This window comes from Canis lupus, chromosome 31 (assembly GCF_048164855.1).
Source record: "Canis lupus baileyi chromosome 31, mCanLup2.hap1, whole genome shotgun sequence".
Taxonomy (NCBI): Eukaryota; Metazoa; Chordata; class Mammalia; order Carnivora; family Canidae; genus Canis; species Canis lupus.
In genome coordinates this window covers 37,401,285-37,425,472 of record NC_132868.1, presented here as the reverse complement: position 1 = coordinate 37,425,472, position 24,188 = coordinate 37,401,285, and the positions used below count along the sequence as shown (strand labels likewise).

General features: G+C 47.8%; 1 protein-coding gene across 7 annotated transcripts in view; it reads left to right on the top strand.

The window, feature by feature from the left end:
• Nucleotides 1–3,114: 3,114 nt before the first annotated feature.
• The window catches only part of TNIK (TRAF2 and NCK interacting kinase), a 376,555-nt gene continuing 355,481 nt past the window's right edge, over nt 3,115–24,188 (top strand). For 4 of the 7 annotated variants that reach the window (XM_072808063.1, XM_072808061.1, XM_072808062.1 and 1 more), the window contains exon 1: nt 3,115–3,298. In XM_072808063.1, the coding sequence (XP_072664164.1) occupies nt 3,242–3,298 (57 nt within the window). In that variant the 5' untranslated portion in view covers nt 3,115–3,241. The remainder of the gene's footprint in view (nt 3,299–24,188) is intronic. The other 3 variants (XM_072808066.1, XM_072808065.1, XM_072808064.1) reach the window with 1 other exon arrangement.

Genomic DNA, 24,188 nt, shown 5'->3' with positions numbered 1-24,188 from the left:
GAAGCAGGCAGCCATAGAATTAAATAATATTGCCTTATTTCCCATTATATTTATTTTGATGGTTTCCTTCTACTTTTTAGCAAGTGTTGCCACCTTTCCATTTACAGTAGTGACTTATGTTTCATTTATTTATTTATTGGGGGGGGGGTGCACCCAAGCCAGTGAGTGGGGAGGCGCTGAAGGGGCAGAGGGAGAGGGAGAGAGAGAATCTTAAGCAGGCTCCACAGCCAGTGCTGAGCCCAGTGTGGGGTTCATCTCACGACCCTGAGATCATGACATGAGCAGAAATCGAGAGCCAGACACCAAACTGAGCCACCCAGGTGCCTTTGTTTCTTTTTAAATATGAAAAAAAGAAAAGCATTGATTTAAAGAAAAATATTAAGTAGATAATAGTATGGGAGGTACACAGGACAAAAAAAATCAGGGAAAAAAATCAGGAGCTTGTATTGAAATGACTGAAATTTGATACACACTTGACCTCAATGAACACGTTCAAGTTCCTTAATGGGACCCATGCCAGCCCTACCTGATTTGACCTTTGCTTCCCTTCTCAATCCAGTCGGTCGCCCCTATTACCTCACCTCCAGCACAAACAGCTTGGAGTTTGCTCCTTCCTTTCCTAGCTGAAAGTGCCTTGGCTATTGTAATCTTTCCTTTTAGGGTGTTTGCTGAATCCATCAGCACTCCCACTGCATCCCCGGCTCCACCTGACCCTGCTCCTCCAGTCAGCCAACAGGAAACCCTCCCCCACTTAGTACCCATCACTGCACTGAACATACAGTCTTCCAATTCTAGATCCAAGAGCAGAATTTAGGGCCCTATCATGACATCATCATACCCTAAACAGCTTACTAAGGTGGAAAGAAATGATCCTCTTTGTGATGTTTCAGATAAAACCCAGGGTCTAAAACTGAGGTTGTCCATGAAAAAAAAAAAATCTCATTTTTCATATGTATGGAGTTTAAAAAATAGGTTGATAGGGGATCCCTGGGTGGCTCAGTGGTTTAGCGCCTGCCTTTGGCCCAGGGCGTCATCCTGGAGTCCTGGGATCAAGTCCCACATCGGGCTCCCTGCATGGAGCCTGCTCCTCCCTCTGCCTGTGTCTCTGCCTCTCTCTCTCTGTGTCTCTCATGAATAAATAAATGAAATCTTTAAAAAATAAATAAATAAATACAAAATAGGTGGATAGATCTCAATGATTTCTTTCAACCCCGAGACAGTGCATGCCTTGGTTATCTAGCTTAAGGGTACAAAGGAGACAGAGGAGGGAAAAATAAGGACCATGATGGGAAGCACATGATGGGAAATGATAGGGCTTTTTCCTAACATCATTTCTACATCCCTTTGGTGGCTTACTGCACCTCACTTGCTTGCATCCAGCCTCAAAGCTGGATGATCTTGGTAGAAAATGAGAGGTCACGTGGAGCGTTCTGAATTCAGCGCGTTGGAACGGTGGCCGTGGGAACAGGTGGCCAGTGTCCCGGGCCGGGGCACCTAAGCAGCCCCATCATTGGACAACAGCGGGACCGGGGCGCCGGGCCGACGCTGCTGCGCAGGCTTCAGGGTCTGCAGTCCCGCTGACCCCGCGGCGCTGCCTTCGGTCCATTCATTCAAGAGCCTCCTTCGGGGGCTGACTGCGCACACGGGACCCCGAGGCCCGGCCTGCGCGTGGCCCGGAGGCCCCCCTCGGCTGCAGCAGGGGTGCAGGGAGCGCTTGCAGGGCGACGGCTGCATTGGGGGGCACAGCTGGGCTCCCGCGTCCCTTCCTTCCTGCGCGGGGGGCCCGGGGGAAGTGACCTCATACTTTTGGTTGGGGAAGGTCATGCTTACCACTGTCCACGCTCAGCCTTTCCAGGAGCCAGCGGGGGGCGGGGCGGGGCGGGGGGTGGGGGTGAGCTCGCCCTCCTGCCGTGCATTTTGCACACACACCTCCCAGCACCCGCCAAACTTTCTCCGCCCGCCCAGGAGCTCAGCGGCGGAAATGCTGCCCCCAGGGCCGACGTGCGCCGCCCCACCCGCTGTCGCCCTTGGAGGGGTACCTGACGCTGCGGCACCCGGGGGAAGGGAGAGAAAAAAAAAAAAAGCAAAAAAAAAAAAAAAAAAAAGAAGCTGCTCGTTTCGCTTCGGTCGTTTCCGTGGGGAACTGCGGTACGGGCAGGTCCTGGGTGTGGCGGTGCCAACAGGGAACTCCGATCTGCGTTTCTCCCGCTCCGGGGTAACCTTCCCAGCCCCCGACCCGCGGGTGGCCGGTCCCGGATGCCCCCTGCCGGGCTCCCGGGGGTCGCTGGGCGCCCCCCCCGCCGCGGCGCAGCGCTGGAGCGCAGGGTGCCGGTGCGCTTCGCCCCCATTCGTTCCGCGCCTGGAGGCGGATCCCCTTCCCTGCACACAAGTCCTTATATGCACCGGTTGCACCAGCCCGTGCTACTCCAGCCTCACAAATAACTAATGGGGGGAGGGCGGCCGTCGCTCTTCCCCCCCCCCGCACCCCACCGCCCTCCCCGGGATGTGCAAAGCGCGGAGCATCGCACCCTGCCGAGAGCCCCCCGCCCCCGCCCCCGGTGCGAGGAGGGCCATTGTGCTGCAGCGCACGACTCGGACGCGCACGAATAAAGGCCCTTGGCCCCCGCGACAGGCCCGGCGGGGTCGGGGACCGCTCTCCAGACCCCGCGGGGGGCGCCCGGGCCGAGAGGGCGCGCCCCGCCCCGCGCGCTGGTGCAGAGGGCCCGGGTCAGGAAGCGCGGCCTCTCCCGGGCGGAGGCCCCGCCCCGCCCCGCCCCGCCCCCGCCCCCCGCCTCACTCCTCCCAGGAAGCGCTGATGGACAGCTCGGGGCGCTCGTCCGCCCCCACCCCCCGGCGGAGTGGAGGAGTTGATGTGTCTCATTATAACCGCCGATGCAGCCGCCATCCACGCACAGGCAGGGAAGCATGTCCCATTTAAATACACCCACGCAGCCCCTGCGCCCTTAGCCGAGCGGGGCGCGCAGCCCACACGCACCGCGGCTCGGGGCTGGGAGAGCCGCGCAGCTCGGGCTCCGGGTCCGCGGCCGCCCGCGGGCGCAGCAGCGGGATCGGGCGTCGCGGGGCCGGGCCGGGCCGGGCCGGGCCGGGGCGGGCGCTGGGGCTGGGCCGGGGCCTCTGGCGCGGCAGCCGCATGAGGACGCGAGGCCGGTAGACCAGGTGGAGTCTGCAAGGGGGGAGCCTCGGGGGGGCGCAGGGCCGCTGCTCCCGCGAAGAAGTCGACATGGCGAGCGACTCCCCGGCTCGCAGCCTGGATGAGATCGATCTCTCGGCGCTGAGGGTGAGCAGAACCGGCTTCTCGGGGGGTCTCGGGGGGTCTCGCCGGGGGCTAGGGGCGGCGCGCGGGCGGGGGCAAGGCGGATGCGCGGCGGCGGCGGGGGGGGGGGACCCCGGCTTCCCGTCCCCGCCCCGGGCGAGCCTCGGCTCCGTGACCCCCGCGGCGGCGGCCGGGCTCCCCGGGATGCGGGGCATTCACCTTACCCCGGCGCCCGAGCCTTGAACGTGGAATGCTCGTGTGCGCGCGCGTGTGTGTGCGCTGTGCACACGCGCCCCGGACGGCCAGCTCGTGCAAGGCGCGACGCCCCACCGTCCCCCCTCCCCCCCCTTTTTTTTCTTTTTTTGCAAAACGTGGAGAAACGCACCGGCCGCTCACTTTGCGCAGCTCGCTGCGGGGTGACCGGGGCAGCCCGACGGCCCCGACCCCGCGACGCCGGTGCCCGTCGGTGGCCGCCGCCCCCAGGCTCCCCCCGCGCCCTCCCGCGCCCGCCTCGCGCACCCCTGTTTACGGTGTAACTTAGCCCTGCTTGCTTTTTTTTTTCTTTTTTTTTTGACTTTGTGGCCCTGACATTTCAGTTTTATGGGCCAACTTAAGGCAGGTGAAGGGATGTGCTCTCCGCGCTCCCCCGCTCAGACCGGAACTCCCGTGAGTGTGCGCGTGTGCGCGTGTGCCCGCGGCCAGCCCTTTGTAGGGAGAGTAGGGGGAGCATCCAGCTCCTCCGGCCCCGCGGCTGGCTTTGCGTTTCCCTTCACGTGAATCGCCCCAGACGCCCTTTTTTTTTTTTTTTTTTTTCCATTGTATGGACTGAGACATCACTTGCCATAGAATCCATTTTGCTGTTGTTCTGAGCTCCGGATCCCGGGAACCCCAGTGTAGCCTCGACGACGCCCCACCCCCACCCCCGGATCCCAACACGCTCTTTCGGGGGAAGGGGGCCGAGCCTTCTTGCCATTTTAATGAGATGCTGCCTCCCGAAGAGGGGGACAGGGAGGGTCTGATGCTGCAGCCAGTGGGGGGGGGGTGGGGTCTGAGATGGATCGCACCCCAGTTAAGGATGGCTTCTTCCTCCCCCTGAACGAAGACTAGGAATTAAAGGGGGGAAAGCGACTGCATGTGTATCCTGGCAGCGCGGAGGGTCGGGGCCCGCCTCGCCGGTGCTGTCCACGCAGCCGCGCAGGAGGGGTGCAGCCGCGAAGTTCACACGCCCTCCTGAGGCTTACATGGTTACACTGATGCTAAATCTCGGGGTTACAGACCTGAATCTTCACCCCTCCTCCTGCCACTGCCCCTTCCCTCACGGGTATCTTGAAGAGCTGCCTTGAACCGTCCAAGTGCTACTTTTTCTTGCGGCTCATTAAAGCCTCCCTCCCTTGCACAGCCTCCTCTTGTGGAACTTCCCCTCCTCTTCTGCTTCATCCTTCCCAGAGGTGAGGTTTCTGCGAGGCAGTCCAGGGGTTGAGAAGGAACATAGATGCCATTTGAAATGGCCTCTTTTTTTTTTTTTTTTTGGATAGTTGGGCAGCAAAAGCTCATTCATGTGATATTACAGTAAGCTGTCTATTCGCCTGGTGCAGAAATGCCACATTCAGAAGCCGCAGCTCCCTGGGCAGCTGGGGGTGGGGGCTGGTAACAGGGTGGGTGCTTTGGCTAAGTCTGTGGTTTCCTGCCTTACAGGCTGTGTGTGTTCATTTGCCCTACTTTCTGTGCTGGGAGTTGCTGCCAGCGGGTTAATCAGGTGGATGGATGGCCCAGACTACAGGGTAGGGGAAAGTGGCGAAGCCCCGCAGGGGGTGGGGTGGGGGGTAGGGGAAGGAGCCTGAACAATGGGCAAGGCTTGTGGTTTTCTCCTGAGCAGAATGTCCTCATCCTCCTCTAATAGAAAGCAATCCGAGGCGATTTTTAAGTTGGCCTCGGTCGGAGGTGTCCCCCGTTGGCTTTTTCACGGGGAAGGTTTCCTGAGATCCGGAGCCCAGAGCCTGCAGGCTGGTGAGCAACCACGAGGGCTCACCGGGCCTGCCTGAGTGTGAATCACACACGGGAGGCCTGTGCTCCAGAGATCTGTATTTTGAAAAGAGATCTTGCAGGATTCACTGAAATTGCTCTTTGTCGCCTGGGCTTAGTGCTTTGCCTCTGTATTTCTGCCTGCAGGAGGTGTGTGAAGAGGGAGGGCGAAGGCCAGCTCTAGAGATAGGAACTGCTGGCTGGCTGGAAGACCTAAATGCAGATGTGGAGACGATTGCATCCCCGGTGCCGGAGAGTATGACCAGTCTTGTAGGGGGTGAGGTGTGCAGGCGGGCCATTGAGTCCAAGGGCCCTGTTGGTGATCTCCACAAATCCGAGAGCAGATAATGTCTCTCTGTCTTTCCAAATTAGGAGAGGTGGGTTTATCCAGATGAGAGGTCTCATTAGTTCCTAACCCCTCAGGAAAGCCCGCCTGCTGAGAGCCTCGTGGGGAATGCCTGACCCCTGAAATGCAGCCAAGGTCAGTGGCATCTTGGAGAATTTGCTGCAGCCTTAACCAGTCCCTTGCTGTCTCGGTGGCTCTTTAATGTACACAATCAATGCTCTTTTTGTAAACCCTGAGCTCAATGCATTAAAAGCAGATCCTGTCTGGAGAGGCCTTTATCCTTCTCACTTTGGGGGCTTATTGTTCTCAGCCAGTGATCCCAGACTGGACCCAGTCTAAATTTTCCCCAAATAGCAACAATGCATAATTTAAACCAGAGCAACCAGTGACAGCACTGATCACTTAAATTATGCAAGATTTGGATGGTTTTTAAAAGTAAGATAAAACCGGATCTTCTTGGGTTAGAAGAGAGATGATCTGAATCCATTTTTTTTTATTAGTCCTGATTTTTAAGGCTCTGGAGATAAACCAAGTGTGGGGGGAAGGGGATGATTTTATAGATTTAGAGCTGAAAGAGAATTGGACAACACTTAGCCACTCCTTCCATTTAATACCAAGCTGAAGCCCAGAGAGGTGTAGTCCTCGTCCAAGGTCACACAGCCCCGTCTCCCCTGGAATGGGGGTGAGGGAAGCGGAAAGGGTGGTTTGGGGAGGAATCTGGGTGTCCCGACTTCTCATTCAGGGCTCTTTTCTCTAAGTCGCATTGTCTGTGGCTGGATCAGAAATCAATAATACATTTTCTGCCTAAGCACAGAAAAAAAAAAAAAAATGGCAGCGAGGAATTATTTCACCAGAGTCATGGAATTTTATTTTTTGAGAATAGAGAAACTGCTCCATGCAGGTAAGCTCGTAATACATAAAGCCCTGGAGCATTCACGGAATTCATGTTGCTCAACCCGCCTCAGTTCTTCCTCTGTCGGCAAATGACTGAATCATCTAGGACAGATGGTTGTCCTGCATAGTACCCTGTCTCCGGGACCCATCTCCATCTCAGTTTGTCCCATCGGGTCAGTCTGGATCTGCACATTATTCGGATGTCTCTGCATGTGAGGTTTATGGAGTTCTATGTAGGTTTTGCATAATCTGTGTGGATCCTCATATATCGTGTTACGGTTATAAACTATCCATGTGGGTGTATGAAATGTGTGTTTACATACATGGGCTACAGAAAACAATCTACTCATTCAAACTAAAGGCTTGAGTCATTCTCCCTTCAAGACATCACAGTATTAAAAGAAATGAAACTTGCCACCGGTACGCTTTATTACATATGAGGTGAGATCAGCCCAGAAAGCTTTTTGGAGATTAGCATACATCTGAGTCTGAGCACCTTGGCTGTCCTTAGTTTGGCCCATAGAGGAAGGCGTCCAAGGCCAAGATTGGCCGCTGCTGACTTCATACTCGAAGTTTCTGCCAGGACTCGCACTCACTTTTCTATTTGAGCAGAATCAGATGACCTCTGCTTGTCTTTCCCCCTGCCCCTCACTGCCTCCTAGGCCCAGCTATTTCTTTGTCTCCCAGGACCTAGATTTAAGAACTGACCTCATCCGGAAGACTTGCACACATCTTTCCTGCTGCACTTTTCATCCTTGTGTTATAAATGGCGTGGGGATTATTTTCTGCCTACTTCATAAACTATGGGCTCCGTGAGGCCGGAGGTTAGGTCTTGCTCAGCTTTGAGGCTGTAATTGCAGTTAGTTGCATAAACGGATAAATGCACAAATTGGTGAGTAAGTGAGTGGAGTGGGCTGAGCACTGGGTTCTGTGCCCATGTCTTAGTAGTTCTGTGATTCTGGGTAAGTCATGGAACTATAATTCATTGAAAAATGGGAATGATCTCAACTGCTTGCCTTCCTCATAGGCTGGCTTCAACAGCCAGATACAGTGTTTATGGCAATACTGTGAAAACCGTAAAGCTCTACACAGATACACAATTCCATGATTACCCAGAATTTTATGGGAATCTTGATTCTACCATTTGACCCCAATGATTTCACCTAATTGAAAATGACCCTGAGAAAAGGATAACAGAAGGCCTTGCATCTTTTTAATAGTGCCTTTTCCTTTTTATGTGGCAACATGACCTCATATGTTTCTTTGCTGGCCTGGGTTGACCTTTGCCCCGGTATCAGCATTCATTGCTTTTTTTTTTTTTTTTTTTTTTTTAAGAATTTAGTTTTCAGTAATCCCTACCCCCAACATGGGGCTCAAACTCACAACCTGGAGATCAAGAGTTGCCTGCTCTAATGACTGAGCCAGTCAGGCGCCCCTGGAGTATTTCTAAACCAGTATCAGGTATCAGCATTATTCATTAGAACTTTCTTCTTTTTTTCTTCTCTCTCTCATTTTTTTTTTTTAATTTTCCCCTTTTTAATGGATGAAACATTTTTAAAATAAAACCACATTTATCATGCCTGTGTCTTTTCAAAGTTTGTGTATTCTTGAGGGGAGTGGGCCCCTGAAATTATATGAGTCCAGTATTTAAAACCTTCTGGTCAGAGGTCTCGGTGGCGGGAGGGGGTGGGGGTTAAAGAAATCTTGAGGCCTTATTAATTCCTTACCCCCAAAGCACTTAATTACATTTGCTCTTAAACGAGGGTTTAGTAAAGTTGCAAGGATTGATAAGATGACCTTATCTTAACATGATAACAGCAGGGCAGTTTTTAAAATTAGATACATTGGTTGTTTTTTCAGAGATATTAAGCAGGTGCTTTCTTTGCTATAGCGCTGCCTCAGAACGAAATAGTGTGTAGTGGTAGTTATCAGAACATCAGAGAAAAATGCATAATCATTTTCCAGTGTGCATTGTTAACTGGAGTAATCTTAGCACAAGAGCGAATGTAAGTCATGGTTTGCTGTTTGCATAATTGTCGACTTAGGAGGTCATGAAATATTTTGTTGAAGAAAGAATCCCCATCATTTTTCCCTCACGAGGATATCACACTGCCCACCCCTTACCTGCAAGGCCCTTTGAAATCTTGGAATTTTGAGTCTTCTCTCTGCACGGCTGGGTTCCTGCCCTGGTCTTAGTCTGCGGACCCTTCTTGTTCCTGCTGCTCCTTCCTTCACGGCTCTGGTTCTAAAGTCCACCCGGCTCTGAGCTGCTGTGACCGGATCATGGCTGTCATGTCCCGTGGAGCGCCTCCGGTCCCTGAGAATGTGTTTCTGAGAGAATTTGGGGTCACTTGTGTCTGAAAAATGCTTTAATGTCAAACTGGTTCTTCCATATCTGTGGGGGAAGTAGCTGTCTGAGAACAGGGCCTGAACCAGCAGTGTGCTGAGAATTCTAAGAAAATCTGGGTGATATTTTTTGAATGAAATGTTATTCTGCTCATATAAATATAAGGTTCCTAGAGGAGAGAGAGGGAGGACTTAAATAGAAAATGTTGGATGAATTCCGCTTGTAATTTCTTTCATTCTGGTTGGAAGCTTATTTCCCTCTAGAGGAAGATGATTCGCTGTCTGCTTTTTACATGCCCAGGCTGTTCTCCAGTTGTCTCTAGGGGTGCCTTGAAATTCTCCAAACACATTTTATTTCACCCCAGTCTCGAATGTCCTTCCTTACTCTATTGCATGAGGCTTTCTGCCCCATTCCTCCCCACAACCACTGCAGGAACTGGCCCCTGGGCGGCACCCGGGCCGAGACCTGCCTCCCATGCCTCTCCCACCAGCCTTCTCCTGCCGGGTCTCCCTGTGCTCGTCCCTGCAGCCACACTGCTCTTCAAAGAGCACATTTCCAGCCTCGGGGTTTCTTATTCCCAGCCTTCCCTGACTCCTCACCGGCTACAGACCAAAGATTCCACTCTTCGGCGTAGTAGCAAGGCCAGCTGTAATTCGGCTGGGCCTCCCACCACATGCTGCAGTTCTGACGACCGATCCCATACTCCTGCCACAGAGCACGACTTCCTTCTCCCTGTGGATGCTCCCTCGGGGGTCACCTGCCTCATACTTCTTTTCTGTACCTACTAGCCTAATGCTAAACCTTCAAAGGCCACTTTTTTCCCACAAAATGGCCCCTGATTTCTCTTAGGGAGTAGTTATCTATCCCATTTGTACACCCTTTCAGAACTGACCTCACACTCAGAATTTTCTACAAGGATTATACCCACCACTAGACAGTAAACTTCCTGAAGCCAGTGCATGTATTTGATTTTGTTAAGACTTGCCACCAGGATGACCTTTGAGGCTTCAGGACTCCTTTTGATATATGGCCTAGTAGATTTTTTTTTTTTTTTTTTTTATTCATAGCTAATGAAGTAGCCTCCCCTCCACAAAGATTTATTTATTTATTTGAGAGAGAAAGAGAGTGTACGTGCACAGGGGTATGGGGAAGGGTAGAGGGAGAGGGAGAGAGAGCTTCAAACAGACTCTGTGTTGAATGTGGAGTCAAGGTGGTGCTTGATCCCATAATTCCCATAATCCTTAGATCACGACCTAAGCGAAAACCAAGACTTGGATACCCAACAGACTACACCACTCAGGTGCCCCACTAACTAGATAGCTTTAAAAGTTAAGATCGTATTGTATATATTATCTGTGACCTGTTTTTTAAAAAATGTGTTTTCAGTTGTGTGGTGCATTTGTTTGTTTGTTTGTTTGTTTATTTATTTAAACTCTGCACCAATGTGGGGCTCAAACTCATGTCTTCAAGTTCAAAAGTCCCATACTCTTCTGACTGAGTCAATCAGGTGCCCTGCAACCTGTTTTTTTTTTTTTTTTAAAGTATTTATTTACCCATGAGAGACACACACACACACAGAGGCAGAGACACAGGCAGAGGGAGAAGCAACCTGTTTTTTAAACTTAATAATTAATAATCACCCTTTTTACATGCTGTTAATGTTTTTCTGTAACATAATTTAAAGTATTCTTTGTCATGGGGAATTTTAAACATATGTAAAAGTGGTAGGGATATTAGAATGCTATACATAGCTAGTGGGAATGTAAAGTGGTATAGCCACTTTAAAAAGTATATTTTATTTATTTATTTATTTATTTATTTATTTATTTATTTATTTATTTATTCATGAGAGACAGAGAGAGAGGCAGAGACCCAGGCAGAGGGAGAAGCAGACTCCAAGCAGGGAGCACGATGCAGGACTTGATCCCCCAGGACCGGGATCAGGCCTTGAGCCAAAGGCAGACGCTCAACCGCTGAGCTACCCAGGCTTCCTTGTACAGCCACTTTGTAAAACAGGTTGGCGGTTCCTCAGAATTAAATAATAGAGTTACCATGTGACCCAGCAATTCCGCTCCTAGGTATATACCCAAGAGAATTGAAAACATATATCCAAACAAAAACTTACACACAAATGTTCATAGCATTGTCATTCATCCTAGCCAAAGGGTGGAAACAGATCAAATGTCCACCACCTGATAAGTGAATAAATGAAATGTAGTATATTTGTACTGTGGAATATTATTCGTCAATAAAAGAAAGTGCTGATACACACTGTGATATGGATGAACATTATGCTAGATTAAAGAAGTTACTCACAGAAGGCCACATGGTACAAGATTCCATTTATGTGAAATGCCCCAAATAGGCAAATCTATAGAGAAGAAAAGTGGATTAGTGGTTTCTAGAACTTGAGGGGCAGTGGAAAATGCTAATGTCTTAAAATTAGACAATGGTGATGGTTACTCAGCTCTAAAAATCACTTGCTCACTTCAAAAAGATGAATTTTATGGAGTGTGAATTTAATCTAAATAAAACTGATATGTAAAATAGAATAGTAGAATGAGCCCCCAACTTAATAATGATCCATTCATGCCCAGTCATGTTTTACCTCCCTCCTCCATCCTCTTCCTCCCCCATATTATTCTCAAGCATCATATCATTTCATTCGTAAACATTCCAGTATGCATCTCTAAAAGATAAGCACTCTTAAAAATACATAACTGCAATACTATTATCATGCTTAGAAATTAGTATGTAATTTAAAATTTCTTCAAGTATTCAGTGAGTGTTCAAATTTCTAATCATATGTTTTTAATGGCTGCCTAGCATTTTATTGCAGGGATGAATCATAATATATTTAACCAAGTCCTATTGATGAAGCTTTTGGTTATTTCCAGCTTTTCAAGTCTTGTACACAGTGCGTCCGTAAATGTATGTAAATCTTTGTATACATCTTTGTGTCCTTGGAATAATTTCTTAGAAGTGCAGTTTTTGATGAAAGTGTGTAAATGACCTGTAAGGCTCTTGATGTTGTTAGATTATCTCCAGATTTCCTGTGACGTGGCCGTATATCATATCTAGGTGAACCCACGAGGCTTAGAAAAGTCAATTAATTTACAAAAAGTCATAGAGCTACGAAATGGCTGAACTTACAGCTGACCTGCGCCAAAGCCACTGCCAGTAGTGACTCACATGGCGATTACTTGCCCTGTGGACCTTGTCAAGACGTCAGAATTATCTGATGCATTATCTCCTTAAAGTTCACAGATTTCCCAGAAGCCTTTCTTTTGGGCACAAGCTCTCTTTGATGAGCTTCTAGTGTTTGAGTGTTATTTCCTTGTGATTTTGTTTCTTAAAAAAACAAGGTCCCCTTAGAATATGTTAATTGTTCTTCTTCTTGCCTTAAAAATATAGAGACATAAAATGTGCACCATTTTGGGCTTGGCAGTGGTTTCCTTGTACGATGGGTGTAGGCATGTTTACATTTAGTCTGTCATTCTCTTTGGAAAATCACACGACAGGTGTGTTGGGAAGACATGGGGAACCAGGCTCAAAGGTGCCTGTTTTTTAAGAATTTGCGATTACTGCAGAAGCTAGCAAGATGAGCCAGAAGATAAGTGATAGCAGGGGCCATTCTCAAACCTTTATCTGTCACATGACTATTAGAGTCAAAAATTTTGAGTTGTACCTTTTTTTCAGAAGGTTATAGATATTTTAAGATTACAGTAGAGAAAATGGAAGAAGCAGCTGGCAGCCTTGTGTTTTGCACCACAGTTGGTTTCCCACCAGGTTTATAAGTAAGAAACTATTAAAATGGACACAACTTTGGGGTTGTCAGTTTTGTGGAGGCCAGCTGCCTTGATTTACTAGATTGTATTACCCTAACCTTCCATTTAAAATGCCTATAAATCATTTATGCCTAGGGTAGAAACCCAGAGCTTCACAGGGACGTAGTTTCATGATTTCTACTTCTAGTACTTCTAGGTTATTTATTATTATTATTTTTTTTTAGCTGCTTGTAATCAAATTATACCAATGTGGTGGGTGGAATAGGTTGTAGCAGTAACTACAAACTGCATTTAAATGATAATAATAATAACAATATTTAGCATTTATAGGGAATTTTACTGTCTTCAAAGTTGCAGACATTATCTAATTAAATACCCTCTCTGATTATAATCTGGGTAAAAATGCACTTACATTCAGAACAGGGTCCTGAGAGATGTATATGTTTGAAAATTAATGCTACCCAGTCTTTATAAACCTATGCAATGATCAGAGTTAGAGCTTGGGATCCTGTTGGATTGTTTTTGTGTATCCTTTTGTTAAATGCGGTGACAGGCTTAGATGAAATGTGTACCTCTGCTTGCTTTCTGATCATGGAGGACTGAATGTTGAATCATTGCTCTGGTCCTTATAGACACTGAAATATAAACAACATCAATAAGCTTTAAAATGGGCTTCCTTACTGCATTTCATGCCCTGGCCTCAGACAAAAGTCCCATTAGTAAGTGAAATGACTTGGGGCTGTGCAAGAAAGAACAGCTATGCATTGCAGTTTAGTAATTTCCATCTGAGAAAAATAGATTAAACCGCACAGTAGGATACATCATAAAGAAATGCACTGGAGAAATGAAACATGTTTAGTTCGACCGTACTAATGACTTCTTGCTGTTTTGGACATGTGTCTGGGTATTGTCCCCTTGCACGTATGTCCTGTGTTGGCAAGAGTTTGGAGCGAGGACTTGGCGTGGCTGTCTCTGTAGGTATTAGAGGAGTCTGCAGTTGGTAGATTTTTAGTAAATGTTATCCTGTGTGTTGCGATTTTTCTAAGAGCTAGTTGACAGGTTAACTGCCTCGACAGTGGTTCTTTCTCAAAGTGAGATCCCGGGATCAGTAGCTTCACACTCATCTCCTAGGTTCTGGTTCTCTGACCTACTGAATCAGAAACTGGGGATGGGGCCCGGTAACCTGTGCATTAAGAAACCCTCCAGGTGGGACATCTGGGTGGCTCAGCAGTTGAGCATCTGCCTTTGGCCCAGAGCGTGATCCTGGGGTCCCTGGATCGAGTCCCACATCGGGCTCCCTGCATGGAGCCCGCTTCTCCCTCCGTCTGTGTCTCTGCCTCTCTCTCTCTCTTTGTGTCTCTCATGAATAAATAAATAAAATCTTAAAAAAAAAAAAAAAAGAAGCCCTCCAGGTAATTTTGATGTACTTCAGAGTTTTGGAATCACTGGCTTAAGTTTTTAAAATAACAGCCTTTCCCCCTCCTCTTGTTCTTTCATGCTGGTTCATTCATTCATTCATCCAACAAATATTAATTGATAATCTACCGCATGCCTAGCGTTGTGCTAGATGTTGGAGCATTTGGTGAAGAAGAAGACACATGTGAACACTGTCCTCCTGGATCTTGGTGCCTAATGAATGGGGAGAAGCATATGTTAGAGAAATAATTGTAAGAATGATTTACTAAATACAGGTTGTTTTAGGAAAACACAGCATATCCACAGAAATTTGGCTATGCCTGAAAATGTTGCAGAGTAGAAAATAGTGATTTATTTATATAAGGTAACTGCAACTTTTTCATAAGGCGTTTGGCTTCAAATTGTGGAAGGCGCATACTTTCAGGAATACGGAATTTAAAATTTCATAGTAACACATGCATTTGAATTGTTTGTAAGATGGGGGATACTTGAAGTGCAATAGTCTACAACTTTTTTTTAATTTTTTTAATTTTTATTTTTATTTAGTCTACATCTTTCAACTGATAATCCTGGATTGTTTTCCTGTTGCTTTTTTTTTTTAAAATTAGCAAGTTTATTCAGGGGGCAGAAAGCCCCATCCCCATGACCAGGAAGATGCATCTTTTTGGTGCTAATTTCCTGTTTTTCCCTATGGACGTATAGGGATTCAGTTTGAAGTCCCAGGAGATGCTAGTATTTGCCTAGACGCTGAAAAAGGAATCCGTATTCACAGCTCTTTCAGCTCTTACTTTTGTCTGAAGCCTGAAATCTTTGAGTTGTTTATTTTGTGAAACTTGAAAAATGAAATGGACTCTTGGAATCTAGGCGGCAGGTTAAAGGATCAGACTTTCCTTGTAGCAACAATTCATAAACATCTCTTACCTAGCTACAAACACGTCCCCTGTTGTTATTCTAATCTGTAGTTCTTAGAGAAACCCACTGCTTATATTGGGTGATTTTTCTATTTGGGGTTGTTAAGGCAACTTGGTATACAACTTGATAATGAATATGCATCAAATTTTTATTTCATACTTGCTGCTGGGCAGATGCTTTTAAAAAATTGAATACAAAGACCCCCCTCCCGCCTCCCACTTACAAGGCCTATTTTAAAGGGAAAAGAGATGTGAGATAATCATCATTGGACAGGATGCACAAAATACCTGGTTAATAATGACTCGTTTTTTTGTCATATTGCAATTGAGGGGACAGGTCCAGCTTTCTCAGAAGAGGTCTTCATGCCATTAAAGTATCCTCGACCTGAGCTGAGCAGTTTAATCAGGAGTGTTAACTGCTCTCTAGATGGGGTTACCCTCCTGTGATTCTCTCTCTACGTCATTCAAAAAGCTCTTTCTGGGACCGGGTTTGGGACACTTTTGTTTCCTGTAGTGTGTGTGGTAGGTATCTTAGGCCCAGGAAAGTATGACTTTGACATGGCTTCTTTGCAGCCATCTGCGTGGGGGAATGGGTCCTCTGAGTTGGGGAGTTGCTGTGGTTTTCCAGTTGAACTCGTTTAGGGGCCAGAAACTGAATTCAGGTGGTTCTGCTGGACACGTCCTACTCAACTATAGTTGATAAAGTCAAAGCCAAGTGGTTGCTCTTCCTAAAAGGCCACCCTTCCGTTTTCTTTCTTTTCTTTCTTTCTTTTTTTTTTTTTTTCAACTGGTAGCTCTAGAGAGAACTCAGGTTTTCTTTTCATACGAATAAACAAGAGCACGACAGTGCTCCCCTGGCGCCCAATACCCAGATGCCACTCTGGGAAAGAACGTTGCACACCTAACACACCTTGGTCAGGACAATACGCATGTGCTCTCTGTGAGTGTTTTAAAGATGTAACTCGCAGTGGCATTGTAGTCATGATTTCTTGAATATAAACAGCTTTTATTTTTGGAGCAGCACAGATGTAAAAGTGTGAAATACAGAAGTTTACACATTGTGGCGGGGGGTGGGGTGGGAGAGAGAAGAAGAGAAGGAACGCTGTGTCTTTAAAATCATGGTAACCCAATCTCAGTTACTCCTTTGTTTTCCTTGAGTGACTGGAAATTAGCAGGGGAAATCTCTTGGAACCTGACCAGCTGGGTACCTGCATCTCCACTTAACTGGTGGCACCAGAAAGAGTGCTCGCCGGTAATTGGCACGGGGCCTCCCTCGTAGGCCTTCATCCCTCCCCAGGAGCAAAAAGGGTCCCTCCCAAAGAAGAAGCCTCTCAGTGAGGAGAGGGGATTGTACATGTTCATACATATTCAGTGAACCATGTATGACACTTGGTGTAAGATGTTAGAGATGTGTTGGTCCCAGCCCCAGATGGAGGGTTTGTTTTCCAGATTGGAAAATGTAAATGGCGGGTGTTGGAGAGCTTGGTGTTCCCCTGGTCTCCGAACCAAAGCTCTTGCTGGTTTTCTGGGCGCCCACCCCTTCCTTTAATTTGGGAGTCTGCTTCTAAGTGGTATCTGGGGTTTACAAAGCAGCAGGGTCATTACTGTGACTATTCTCTGTCCCCTTGGGGCCAGATCCGTTTCTTTTTCTTTTCTGGAAGCAGGGTCTCTGCTTGGTAGCTCATCACCTGCTGCAATGCAAGTTGCATCAGATTTAAAGAAATAGGTCCCTGACCTTCTTTCTGGCTTCCTGCTTTCTGTAAGTTGCTGCTTGTTTGCAGGATTCACAATTAGGATTTTGTCTCTACAGGACTCTTGTTTTAGTGTGCGAGGCGCATTCTCGTTTGTCATGCTTGGTTCCTTGATCAGTCCCCTTCGACAGATAGTGTGGTCAAATTTTCTGTGGCCGTTTGTTTGATTCTGCACTTCCATCCGAGCGATTTCAAGCATGGTTCAAGTGAACACCTCTGATCGTTTCTTTTCTAACTCTCGAGGAAAGTTGGAATGTGAATAAATGGCAAGGCCACGTGAACTCCACAGTTGCAAGAACGGCTAGTTAAAGCCATATTCAAACTATGCTTCGTGCCACCGTCAGTGTAAATCTGGGTTTAAGATATCCCTGAGAATGTGGATACACTAGCACTCTCATCCTTTGCTGGTAGGATTATAAAACGGTTAAGCCGCGTTAGAAAGCAGTTTGCCTGTTTCTGAAAAAGTCAAATATAAGTTTACTATGTGACTCAGCGATTTCACTTCTGAATCTCACCCCAAGAGACGTGCAGGCATATGTCCAGGCAAAAACTTGTAACCTGAATGTTCATAATCATAGCCCCAAGTGGAGACGACTCAAGTGTCTGTCAGCCGAGGAAGAGGTCAACAGAATGTGGAGGGGCACAATGGCTTACTTTCCGGCAGCACCAAAGAATGACTGATACCTGCTACAGTGGGGACCTTATGCTAAGTGAAAGAAGCCAGGCACAAAAGATCACATATTGGTGTGATGCTATTTATATGAAATGTCCAAAAAGGCAAATCTGTAGAGACAGAAATTGGGTTAGTGGTTGGCTGGGGCCGGTGATGAAAACAGAGAGGGACTGCACGTAGGCACGTGGGGTCTTTTGGAGGTGATGGGATATGTCCTACAATTGGATGGTGGTGACACAAGAGATTTGATGGTATTTAAATTACACCCTCAATACAACTGTTAAGGTAGGATGGGCCTGAGACATTGCTTCACAGTTTTATCAACTCCATACACCATGAAGGCAGGTCCCCCAGTCAGGCCACTCCGGTATTTCTAAGGAGACCATCTCTTCAAGACCTCGAGGGATGGGAACTCTGGTCCTGTCTACTGCCTTGTACTTACCTTCATGTCACCTCTTATTCTGAAGGATGTCTCATATTTTATGAGAGCTATTTAATGAATGTAATCCTAATAATTTCCTTCAAAATAAGGTAGGCAGTATGGGGATCCCTGGGTGGCACAGTGGTTTAGCGCCTGCCTTTGGCCCAGGGCGCGATCCTGGAGACCCGGGATCGAATCCCACGTCGGGCTCCCGGTGCATGGAGCTGCTTCTCCCTCTGCCTGTGTCTCTGCCTCTCTCTCTCTCTCTCTGTCTCTCTCTGTGTGTGACTATCATAAATAAGTTAAAAAAAAAAAATAAGGTAGGCAGTAGCTCTCTCCCCTCCCAGAGAAAGGACTAGAATAGCTACTCCAGTCTGAAACCTTTCCTTACTGAGCCACTTGCAGTTCTCTCAGTGTTTCTGGCTGTTACTCACCACCACCCCGTCTGCTGTTCCAAGTGCTGTTCCCCCTGCCTAGATGTCTTCTCCAGTCCCTCTTGTTAGCAGGTAATTTATTTGTCTCCTCCCCCACCATTTCCCCAGAGGAGACTGTAGTTTCCAACAGGGCAGGACCCGTGTTTTGTTGATCTGCTCATCTATTTATTAATGAAATGAATGACTTCTCATGATTTGCAGCATAAGGCCAAACTCCTTAACTTAGCAATGCCTTTGATGGCCGTTAGGCCATTCCTTGCTCTTCTGCCTTGTCAGCAATCACCACCCTACTCCCTCTCTATGCACACTAATCCAGAGTCTTTCAAAGTGTAACGAGTTGTGGAGTGAGTTTAATGGGTTGCAATTAGCTTTAAAGAAATTAATTAGAGTAGAAAACTATTACGGTGCCTATATTTTTGCATATACCGTATATCGGGTTACAGTCTCGAACGTATTTCTCACAGAGTAAGGACACTACAGAGTTGAAGTTCACTGCTCTGACTTAGGTTATGGGCCTGCACACGATTCACCTGGAGGGGATTTAGTTTGCAAATTCTAGTTCAGTTATCCGGCCACAGATCTGCGACTCTGACCCACAGATAATTAGGATGTATGTGTTCTGCATTTTAAGAAGCAATAGCAGCCTGCCGCTGCCGACGCCCACTAGCCGGCTGAGGCCTCCTGCTTGTCTCTGAGACACCTTCTGGGAGTGGGGAGCTCTGCTGGGGCCTTGGGGGCTCACCCTGGCGATCCCAAGCTGCAGTCCCATAGCAAGGTGCAGAAGCGCGTGTCCAGGCCCCACCTTGGCTCCACCAACTCCGTTATGAGCACCTATTCATCTTTCAGATTTCCACCCAGAGGAATCAGACGCGTCTTCTGCTACTTTTCATCAATTCGACATTTGGTGTCTGCCTAGAGATTCGGGGAAGACGAGATGCTGAGAGTAGCTAGGATCACTTGATAAAAGGAATCTTCCCCCTTGGTGGGAGCAGAAGAGCTGAGCTTTGGGGATTATGAAAAGGGTCATTCCTCACGGAGGAACATGTTGCTGGAATTTGCAAGAGCCGCTATGGCCACGAGAGCACCCTTTGGGAAATGGGGCGGGGGGGCTTGGGAACGTCCCAGAAGTAGCAGAATTGGGTGTGGGCTCAGAGCCAGTTATCACTGAGGACACCCCCCCCCCCCCCAGGCTCACATGGGCTTGGATATTATAAAAACAGAGACAGACAAATGATAGACCTGTCGAATTACGCGCTGGCAAAGCGTAAGGAGCAGTTTTGTCCTGTGTGCCCCAGGGAGAGTGAGGAGGCAGGGAGAGTATGATCCTTCCCTCGGAGCAGCTGGGGGACAAGGGTAAATGTTCCTGAAACCAGTGGAGACTGAATGCATGTTTAGCTCCTGGGGTCTGTTTGTGCCAGGTGCTGAGCGAGGGCCTGGGAGGCGGGTGGCATAGGCGGCTGGCTCATGCCGGCCTGGGTTAGGGCAGAGATTTGGTCCTCAGCTTTACAGTTCCCAGGACGTGATGCGGTCAGGATGCCGAGTCTCAGGCCACACCAACACCAGATGCGCCTGACGCTGCGCTGGAATAGAATTTATTTAATCATAACAATGCCAATATTAATAGCTAATGGCCTCGGCGGCCGCTTGCCACGTGTGGAGCACTGGGCTACTTACTTACTGTGTAGTCAAATTTTGTGATATGTACAATTTTTTTTTTCTCTTAAAGATTTTATTTATTTGAGAGGGAGACAAAGAATGAGTGGAGGGAGGAGCAGGGGCACAGGGAGAGGGAGAAGCCGACTCCCTACTGAGCAGGAGCCCGATGCAGAACTCGATCCCCAGGCCCCTGGGACCACAACCTGGGCCGAAGGCAGAGGCTTACCCGACTGGGCCTCCCAGGCGCCCCTGTGATACGTACTGTTATTCTAACTGTACCGATGTGCAAACTGAGGCTTAGCTTAAGTGACTTGTTGGGAACGTTGGGGCCTGGTTTTCGACCCAGGCTGGTCCGATTTTGAGAAGTATGAAACGTGAGCCTCGTGCTGCTGCTGCTGCTTATTTTCTCAGTATGTAGCGGTGATACCTTCAAGGGGTGGAACTGCTGTGTCTGCTCTCCAGGGCAGAGTGTCCCTGATTTTGGAGGGACTTGGGAATCCACAGATCTGATCAGAAATTGGCTTTCTGTGGCCGGCACGAGGCTGGGGTGGGCCCTGAACCTTTAGGTCCTTATCCTGCCCAGGTTAGAATGCTCATCCCACCCTGAGGGGCTGTTGGACAGGTCTTTTTTTTTTTTTTTTTTTTAAATTTATTTATGATAGTCACAGAGAGAGAGAGAGAGAGAGAGAGAGAGAGAGAGAGAGAGTCAGAGACATAGGCAGAGGGAGAAGCAGGCTCCATGCACCGGGAGCCCGACGTGGGATTCGATCCCAGGTCTCCAGGATCGCGCCCTGGGCCAAAGGCAGGGGCTAAACCGCTGTGCCACCCAGGGATCCCATGGACAGGTCTTGTTGAATTCACCCACTCTTCCTTTGTGACCCTGATCAATCTACAAAAACCCCTGTTTGTGGGATGGATACCCTTCTATCTTGTTAACATTAATCTCTACTTTGTTCTTCCCATTTCTTTTGTTCATACTTAGCATCGCCTGCAGGTCGGTCTTGTTTTAGAATTATTTACCCATAGAGTCATTAGCGTCTTAAAATTATAAACTCCTTAAGGACAGGAATAGTGTCTGGTTTCCATCTGTGTTTCATAGAATGTCTAACGCGTAATTCAGAGTGGGGTACATTCCTGGGGTCGTTTGGGTCCTGCAGCCCCACTGGGCACTGAATGGGTGGGACCCTGGCTATAAATTTGGTGTGTTTTCAGGCCTTAAGTGGAGGGATCGTGACATCGGGAAACCAAACCTTAAGAGAGTGTAGTGACTCCTGAGAAATTCAAAAACCACATCCCAGGCAACTGTGGGACTTCATGTTGGTATCCCTAGAAATCTTCCAGGGTCCTATAAGATTTAACGGCAAGAAGCAGAAAAGGGCACTGAGATGGGGGAAATGGCCTTTAATTGTCGCTTTTCTATCCCCCCTCCGATGTTAAAGTGGCTCATTAACAGAGCAGACCGTAAACCTCTTTATAAACCCAGGCTCAGTAAATTGAGACCCGAGTGGATTTTTATTGTCAGCACGTCCCTGCGAACATACAGCAGTGTATTCCCACCCTTGTTCCGGGGGCTCTAAAAGGCGCTGCCTGTGGGGCAGCTTGGCCGGGGCCTAGCAGGAAGGCAGGGTAAAGGACGTCACGGTACATCACGGTGAGGATGGCCAACTCTCAAGGAGCTCCCCATCAATCCCCTGGATTTCCTCAGCACCTGTCATTTATGGCACATTGTAGCCACTCCTATCTGTCCAGTGAAGTCATCTGGAACCTTCTAAGTTTACCCTTGTGAGGTGTATGTAAAGAAAGATCCTCTCTCCCTTATCCAGAGGCATCAGATGAAGTTCAAGGGTCGCTTCTTCCTGTGGCAGCAGATGAGATCCGGATTCCAGTTACCTAAGGGAAGTTGGGGATGATGGGGGTGACCTTGGCCGCAGACCCCCTCTCGCCTCCCTGACTGCTGTGAGAGAGCTGGTCCAGGCTCAGTGGTGCCGGGCTGGCCTGGGACAGAAGGAGGGACTCAGCTGTTCTTCAGGTACGAAGGTGCCTGCGTATCTCGTCCAGCTGTCAATCCCAGCGCATCTCAGAAACAGTTGCAAGCATTAGCCCAGGACTCAGTTCTCGGGGCACAAGGAAAAGGCCCTTTTCTGCTACCTGGGCAGACACTTGTCTCTTTCTTTGCTTTATTTTTAGCTTCTAAATATTGATTAGCTTTATGGAGTGCTCACTGGCTCTTGTGGTTCCTCTCTTAGAGCTGGAGGCGGGGCAGGCCCATGGCAGTTAACTGGCATTCTGGAAAATGAGCAAGGTGGAGAGGGAGCTTTCTTCATCAGATCTGAAAATGTGGAGTGTCACTTTGTCCAGTGAAAATGTGGAGTGTCACTTTGTCCAGTGACAAAGGTGGTCATCCTGTTTCTATGTTCTCTACTGGGTATATAGCCTGTTACGCTTGGATACTTTTTTCTCTTAAAAATGCAGACTGTTGCACTTTACGGTAATTAGCTGATAGGACTGCAGCGGACTCTAGCTTCATGGGATAGACTCTTTGAAATCAAGTGAATTAAATGGACTCTTTCAGGTAATACTGAATAGAAATCCCTGCTATAAACATAGAATTAATAGATTCCAAGCTTTTTTAGGCTTTGGGGCAGTAATAAAAGGAGAGGGGAACGGGCACTGATACAGTCGCACTTGATTTTGTTCTTTTTGAGGTATGTTGAGATTCTCACTCAATGAGCTGGCCAAGGAGGTGATCCTCGGGGGGAAATGCCTGTCTTCTGGGTGAAGACAGGGAAAGGATGGTGAGGTGGACACGCTGCCTGTTCCGATGCAGATTTGTGCTGAAATGTTCAAATCTTTGACCTGCTCTCAGCTCTTCTAAGACCGGGGAGTGTAAATGCATGATGATGGCCTCTGGCGCCTGGTTAGGATTCTCCAGATGACACCTTGGCAGTGAAGTCAGCCAGAGCATTTTTGGCAGTTCCACGGGGAGTAACCTCTATGGGAGGTGATCGTGACATAATTTACACTCGTGAGCTTGTGGCTTGATCTCATTTGTTCTCAGAGTTACAGGAAGCAAAATGGCTTAGAGGTTGCATCAGGGGTCGGATTCTGGATTTTAGTCCGGGCACTACAGCTTAAAGACTTGGCGACTTGGGGCAAATGATGTCAATTCTTTTAGTTTTTCTTTTTTTTTTTCTCACACCTGTAAAATGGAGATAATAGTAAGACTAGTGGGGATATTGCAGGAATTAAAAAAGGACATCTTTAATGTAAAATATTAAGGAGAGTGCTTGCTGTATTGCAAATGCATGACTTAATTTTTTTTTTGACTTAATTTTTAACATGAACACGCAGCATCGCTTTTTTAAATAACTGGTGAGCCCACTGTGGATCTGGAGTAGTGCAAGCGATCGGGCATATGTAGGCTTACAAGGTATAGGTTGTGCCTTCAAGGAGCTCCAAGAGTAGTGGTAGAGGCAAACATAAAAATAGATATGTTTGGTAGATTCCTGGGTGGATGGCTAGCTGTATAGGGGAGAGGGAGGTGAAGTGGACCAAATGGGGATCGGGATGTTTCAGGGGGCCCATACACCTTAAAGCGATTTTCATTGGCTCTGTGGTGGGAGTGCCATTGGTGCCAAATACTGATGTGGATCAAGTGTGAGTTGGTTCTTGGAAGTAGCCTTTGCATCACTTCTGCACTGCCGTCCTTACCCCAGAACAAGCTGAATTACTCCTTACCTGGGTTGTTATGTATTTCTCTCCCACCTGCCACCCCATGACTCTGGTCTTTCTCTCTTCAATCTTTCTGACATGGGATCTGGTGGGGGGGGGGGGGAAGTGTTGTTTATTAAGTGTTGTTTATTAAGCAGCAGTGTGTGTATCCTGCTTTGTATGAGGAAGCCTAAATATTACAAATCAGTATGGAACTGAAAACACAGAAAATGCCTTTTAAGCACTTTTGTTTCCCTCTTGGGAAATCTATTATTACAATACAACACATTAGTTGGCCAAAGAATGTTAACTCTGGAATCATTTCAACAGATGTCAAAAGGCATTGGGAAAATTTAGCTGTGATTCTTGATTTAACATCCCCCCTGCCCCCACCAAAGCCAAGTATTCTTTTTAAAAAAATATATATTTATTTTTTTGGGGGGGGAGGTGGGATGGGCAGAAAGAGAGCAAGAGGGAGAATCTTTTTTTCCCCCTGGAGAAAGAGAGAGAATCTTAAGTAGGCTCCACACTCAATGTGGAGCCT